Genomic DNA, 7,261 nt, shown 5'->3' on the forward strand with positions numbered 1-7,261 from the left:
GACATCTAGTGGCCATAAAAGTTACTGCTACTTCTCAAAAGAAGGAAAGCAGTGACTTGAATGAAAAGACAGCGAGGGCATCACTATGGGCGTACTTGCATTTTACAGAGTGTCTTGAACATTTTGAAGTGTGACGATGATTTAAATTTCAATATACCAGTGTTGTTTGTGTGATATTAAAGTTTAACCCACATCAAGTGAAAAAAAATCTGCTCACTACTCTAAAGGGGAATTACACACACTTTCAAAATTCATACATGTTATTTCTATAGTGTAAGACAGTCCTTAAATATTATTAAAAAAGTCCTAAAATATTAATAATAAACAGCTCTCTTCCAAATCCCCAAACTAGACGGCTAAAACTCAGATTTCCATGATGGATTGGGAAAATAACTGGGAAATATAGATGACACTGAGAGCATCAGTTTTCTGTTCTGGCTCCCATTTACAGATTGATTTCGGGGGATACAGGAGACCCTTCAAATTTTATGTCATGTGCATGTATGTACATTTATCCCCCCCCCAATAAAAAAAACCCCTAAATTTCCTGCATTCTTAAGTAGCAAAGGGCTTTTATTTTGATGAAATTTCCACCACAAATTGATGTATAAAAGTTTACTAGAATGCAGATGCAGGAAGCTGAATGTTAAATGCTCAAAATTTCCTGTCCCCCTGTCCTCCCCAATTTTGAAACAAAACCTAGCGTCATTGCTTATGGAACAGCTCCAAACTTTATACTTGGTGATATCACAAGCTTGAGACTTAGACTTCTGAGACTTACCTCTCTGGTTTCTGGCTTTGAGAGACAGTCAGTGTTAACAAATATTGATTTAATTTTCCTAGGCCACAGGAATACCATTGGAAATTGTAATTTTTGTGGTATTCCCTTTCAAATTTAGTCCACACCAAGTTAAAAAAAATAAAAAGTCTGCCCACTATTCTAAATCATTTCTATCTATGTTAAGATTTGTGAAATGAATGAAACATGAAAAGTTTAATTGGAGCCTCTGAGCTGCTTAATTGTAGACTAACAGGTTGATTGAGTGTAATTAGATGACATTACTGTAGCTTTATAAATGAAGCTTTAATTGGGTCTTGCTCATTGTGTACAGTGTAACGTTCCCTTGCAAACAAGCGACAGAGGCAGAGAGAGAAAGAGCAAAGGAAAGAAAGTGTTTCTGTGCAAAGCGGGCTTCAAATCAGGCCAACAGGTGAACCCATAGTCTTTTGTTGATGTTAAAAGTACTTGTTCTGGAGTGTAAAGCTAATATTTGGCTAATACCTTCCATTTGCTATCATCTTACCATGTGACATTGGTGATTTCAATGGTAAATCAAATATTTTGCCTAACTGTTTTTATCGAGTGCAAATTTCACAAAGAAATTGCTAAGGTTTAAAACAGGGGTAGGCAACCTACGGCTCCGGAGCTGCATGTAGCTCATTAGCCCTTCTCCAATGGCTCCCTGTGGCTTTGACAAAAAATGAAACGGTTGTGAATAACAATTACTGTTTAACATTTTAATTTTCATTATCATTGTTGTTGGTCTGAAGTGATTATGACACTCTCCAGCTGTAAAACTGTTCAGCCTATACACCAAAGTAAAGAAAATGTTTTAACATTTCAACAACTACAATGTCTACAGCCTGGCGCCAAACTTCAGTAGCTGAGTTTAGTCTTGAGTCTAGCTTAACGATACATTCCAAATCCAAAAAAGGAAAAAGTCTGGGAGGAAAATACAGAATTAAATGGTGGTCAGATTTTTTTGCTTGTACAACCAGCACAGCAAAGTACCAAATAATCATAAATAGCATGGAGAATAATCATTTAGACCTACTAGTAATGTTGATGGGCTAATTTACACGAGATAGGATTTCTTACCCCCTTTATTATGAGGCTTAAAATGTTTGGTGGCTCAAGAATTTATTTAATTTTATTTTAAGTTATTTTAAGTTAAGTTATGTTATGTTATTTTATTATTTAATTTTATTAATTTTATTTTATTTTGTTTTATTTTGTTTTGCTTTGTTTTGTGTATTTCATTTCATTTATTTTGTTTTGTTTTATCTTATTTTGTTTTGTTTTGTTTTGTCTATTTCATTTCATTTCATTTCATTAGCAATGGTTGGTGACCCCTGGTTTAAAATTTCCGGAGTTCAGACTTGACAACGAGCACTTGAAGGCAACTGTCCAACGGTGTTCTTTTTGTTGCGCATGCGCAGTGCCCCAACTAGGAAGCAGCGCAGACGAGCTTGACGGATTATGTGGACATATCGGTGAGCGAAAGCAGCTGCTTTCGAATAATTTATTAGGGCTTCATATACTCGTGGAAACAATGGAGTCTGTTTAAAATGGACGGCTGACAGCTTAAAGGGAAGTCGGTGTAATTTAATGTACATGTAATTGTATGTATTAAAAACTGAGCAACAATGATGTCAGAATGCGACCCGACGGAGACCAGCGAGCCCGCGCTGGACACCGGAGCAACAGCGGTTCCTGCTTCGGAGTGTAACTTTCACTCGTCAGACCGTCCAGCGGTATTATTTGATAGGAACAGGATAGGTTTGGGACTTGCGGCGAACCCCGGAGCCGCTGTTCGTATCTCGGACTCTTGTGAAAGCGTCTTGACGGAGCTGGAGACTGACGGCTCCGGCGAAGAGGCGCTGTTGTTACCGTGCTTAGCAGGAAGCTCGTCGTCTCCGCGGGGCGCACGGGAGAAGCGGAGCAGGCGGAATAGACACAGCTCGTCGTCGGATAAAGACACATTGGCCTCCCCAGGTAATTGTTTTGGATCGATGTCATCGAGATTGGATGAAAGGAAGTACACACACAGGCAGCAGAGTTACATCAGGCAGCCCACACTCAATGAGGATATGTGCTGAGGAACATACTGTATGTTTCTGTCGCATTTGGTTCAGTGGAAAATGACACAGGCTGATTACTGGGAGCTATTTAAATACCAGTGAATGCAACGTGGTTAAAGCTGTGATGTCATGCATGCCTTGTGGGGAGTGTTAACCGTTTCACTGAGTCCCTTCATGGTCCCCCAAGGGCCCCTGCAGGCAACCAAAACGTCGAATATTAATAAGATATATAGCAATAATTTGTAGTTGTTGCTCAGCAGAAAACTACTGAGTTCCTAAGCAAACAACTGCTGGGTTAATGTGAAGACTGTCCATACATTCATGTTGCATTGATTGCATTATAGGGTTGTATTTGCATAGAGATGTAGTCTGTACTTTATCTAGATTCTGTGTATTTTCCAGTGAGCTGATGTAACAGCTGCATGTTATCATGTGGCTGATACGAGCTGGCACTTTCACCTGGTGACCTGAGCACTGCATAGAAGTCCAGCCACGAGTACAGTAAACAGTAACTACAAAATGCCCTCACCCTGAACACCCTTAAATCATATCATCATATCATTGTTAAGAGACGTTGTAGTAGATTTAGGTAATCGTAACATCATAAGTATTGTCTTTTCCTGGTTTTAAAGGCTGCATTACAGTATGTTCTAGCTGTTTTATTATTCGCCTTTACTTCCTTAGTCATTACATCCACATTTCTGGTGATCGTCTATCAAAAATATCATTGTTTAAATATCTTGTGAAAGCCCAAATAGTCAACTCTTCATTATTAACAATGAGGTAGTTGGTCCAAAATATTGTGATTTTTATTTTTTTCTCCATTTCACCCAGTATGATTTATCAGTATTTAATTTATTTTTGTTTTTCTGTGTTCATGTCAATTCAGATCAAGCAGATATGTTAAGGTTTCCAGGGAGCCTTACATATTCTCAGCAAGAGATTTGTCTTGGATTATAAAAAGAAAAGGATGGTACAGTCAGTGGATAACAAAGAAAAGGTGATCTCGTCACCATGGAAGCGGCACATATCCTGACTTAACAACTAACTGGATTCAACACCACTCCCCCTCATACCGCCCACCATTTTTTCCCCTGCAACATAATTTTGGAGCATTCGCTTCCATTTATATTCACTTCCATTGGTCTCTATTTCTCTGCAGAGATCTATTGTTCGACCCTGTTCTATCGGGGCCAGAAATCTAGGCCACAGGTAGCCATGCTGAGCCTGAAATCGCAGGTGTTAGTGTCCCATTTCCTCTGGCCTTTTACAATAATGATGTTCAGATCTGGAATCACAACACCATTTTAATTCAGCGCATCACAAATTAGGATCACACATAGGCCCAGTCCTGAGAGCCGTTGCACTGTGTCGCTTTGTGTGATGTAAAATGTCACACCAATCTCCATTGCAAATTCTTGCAGTTACATCCTGCCATGCATATCTCACGGAACAGGACCATAAACCATGTGAGTCCTTCAAGATGAAATTTACATTTATATTATCTGCCAAACTGCTGTTCCTACTGTCTCCTTTTCACCAGGGTCCATTGTCCAAGAGTACTCCTAGTGTGTAGGAAGAAATGGGAATGATCCGATTTAAAATGATGCAAAATACGTTAAATCTTGATTGGTACATTTGCATGCATGATGAAATATTTAATCATGTAACCATCTAAGTACAGGACAAAAGTGTTTGTAGTGACTTAGATATAAAGTGAGTGTAAAGTTGAAGTTGGCCACACATCTTAGCAGTAACCTTTTTCAGAGTGCAGCAGTGTTGCGACATGTGTGTGCACTGCAGGTCAGCGGGTCTCCAGAGCTCTGAGCAAGCTGCACTCCTGCTGTGAAAAACCTCTGTTGGGCCCATTAACTGTCCGAGGGCTCCGAGAGACAGATATTAAATATGCATAAGGCCTTTGTGCAAGCAAACCCACAGACAGACATGCAAACACTCTGTAGCTCAGTACAGTGCATGATGATGATGAAGAGGGAATTCGGGATAAAGGAAGTCTACACGTGTAGTTACTTTCGCTCAAGCTTTCTGTGGGGTGAAAATAATGGAGACAGAGAGAGACATTCCTGTCTGCTGCCTCCTGCAGTCACACTACACAATGATATTATCAGACTTTCATCAACAGTACAATCCAGTGCAAGTATACATCAATCATCGGGCAAGACAGCTCAATAAACACACTGCATCTATTGTTGGAAAATAAATGATGAAGACACAATATTGTGTCAGCTCTGTCATACTCACAGACAAATAGTGTTGTAATTTAGAGCCACCCCACTTTCTCACAGTCTATATTTAAGTCTGTGTTGTCTATATTATTTCCATATTAAAGTCTTTTTAAAATAACAATCAGCTCCCTTTAGAGAACCAAAATGATACCTTCATGGCCACACTTCTTGTGGCATATTAGAAAGAAATTAGAACTTGCTAAATATTAATCAACCAGAAGACCTCGAGCTTCAGGGGATTGCCGTGAGCTGCAAGGGAATGGCCTGTCTCATAATAGGTAAATGGCAAAATGGTGTAACATATGCGCAAAACCAGAGGATCACATGTTACATGTCTTTCTAATATCAAGCATTTTCCATTTAGACCACAAGAATGCACAGCAATGACATACACACAGCATTGTGTGGACTGATCCAGGTATGTTGCATGAAGGCTAATTTTTTTTGACCACATATTCCTCCAGATAAGGATCTAGGAGTTTGGAATACTGCTCATGTAAACTGAATGTGTTATATGTAAGCTAGGGCTGAATGGTATGGAGAAAGAATATTCACACAATGAGATTTTTGATAAATAATCATCAGTAACGTGGATATAATGACAAAGTGGGTAAAGCCAAATAAAAGAACAGCTAGAGGAGTTTGGAAAGTCCTGAAAATTACATCACTTTACTGTGCTGCAGCCTTTAAAACCAGGAGAATGAAAACACATATGATATTACAATATCCAAAATCTAAGATGATATCTAGTGTCACATTAAGGTATTGATATTTTATTTATTCTTTATGTAACCGGGAAGTTTCCTCTGAGAAACAAGATCCCTGGTCAATATGGCAGCACATTAGGGACGGGAATAGCAAGCCAGTTACAATTGAGAACCAGTTCCAAATTGTCCCATACATTAGAAATGTAGGTCTCCAAGCTTATCAGTTCCTTTTATCAATGCTGGCATGGTTTTCTGATGTTAAGCTCATGCGTTTACTCCGCTGGAAGCTTGCAACAAGGAGGAGTCATGGCAGAGGGAGAAGTGGTCGAAAACGTGGCTTTATTTCACAAGACAGACGACAACAGTGCTGCTTGTAAGTTATTATTTCAACACCATGGGCTTAAATTCCAGGATTATGATGAATTTGACACTCTCCACACATGTGCCAATATTGTGAGCAGCACATCTGTTACCTAGGATAAATATCCAGTTATCATTACTAGCTCCATGCAGCTACACTGTGTTCAGACTCAGAGACAAGAAAACCTGTGTAGGCCTCCCTTTTCCACACAAAACTGATCACGTAACAATATAATCGTATCAATCCCCATCCCTGACAGTATATATTAGATGTATTGCGCAGCCTTACATACTGGTATATATAGTTTAATGAAAATTGGCTTCATCCAGAGGGCTGATTGTCAAGTCTTGAGGCAGTTTGCAAAAGGGTGATCAGACTTGCTGGTGATATTTGCAGAAGTTAGACTTGCTCTTAAAATCATCAAGTGCTCTACTTTCAGGCTCCCTCTCAGGGCATGGGTTTAATAATTTCGCAGTACGAATTAGGCTTACAAAGTGCCAAATGGAGCACAAAACAGGAGTGCAGCCTTGCTTAATACATCAGTTTTGGTACCCTAGCACTACTTTGAGGTGCACCTCATGCACAGATGTTGAAAATATAAACAGCTTTAAAGGGAAATTTCGGTTTATTTCAACCCATCTCCTATCATCCTAAATTATTTTCAAGTGACTAGTGACATAGAAATAATAGTTAGCATGTTAGCCGTTAGCCTAGATACAGCCGTAGCGTCAGACTTGTTAAAACGTAAGTGAACGGGCATACCTTCAAGTGCAAAGTTAGTCCACTAAACAAGCTTTTTTTTCCACAAAGACCGCCTCATATCGTTAGGATAAATGTCAGAGAACATATAGAAAACGACATGTAAATGTATTGTCTTACCTTACCGGTGTGCTGCCATGTGTGTTTATCCCTCTAGCTCTGCTTTCCAAAGCACGGCCGAAATATCACGAGAACAAGCAGCGATCTCATAGCGTGCCTGAAATCTCGCGAGAACAAGCAGCAACAGCTGGAAGGCAGAACCGGACAGTAGCCTGAAAAGTTCATTCATTTATTTTATGAAAGATTTATAGAATAATGGCTGACTTTTT

The 7,261-nt window shown here is 39.4% G+C and overlaps 1 protein-coding gene across 1 annotated transcript in view; it reads left to right on the top strand.

Moving 5' to 3' along the window:
- The first annotated feature begins 2,210 nt into the window (after positions 1–2,210).
- The window catches only part of pi4k2b (phosphatidylinositol 4-kinase type 2 beta), a 15,427-nt gene continuing 10,376 nt past the window's right edge, over positions 2,211–7,261 (top strand). The window contains exon 1 of the mRNA XM_050044002.1: positions 2,211–2,776. Coding sequence (XP_049899959.1) covers positions 2,428–2,776 — 349 coding nt within the window. The 5' untranslated portion in view covers positions 2,211–2,427. The remainder of the gene's footprint in view (positions 2,777–7,261) is intronic.

This window comes from Epinephelus moara, chromosome 5 (genome assembly GCF_006386435.1).
Source record: "Epinephelus moara isolate mb chromosome 5, YSFRI_EMoa_1.0, whole genome shotgun sequence".
In the NCBI taxonomy this organism is placed as follows: Eukaryota; Metazoa; Chordata; class Actinopteri; order Perciformes; family Serranidae; genus Epinephelus; species Epinephelus moara.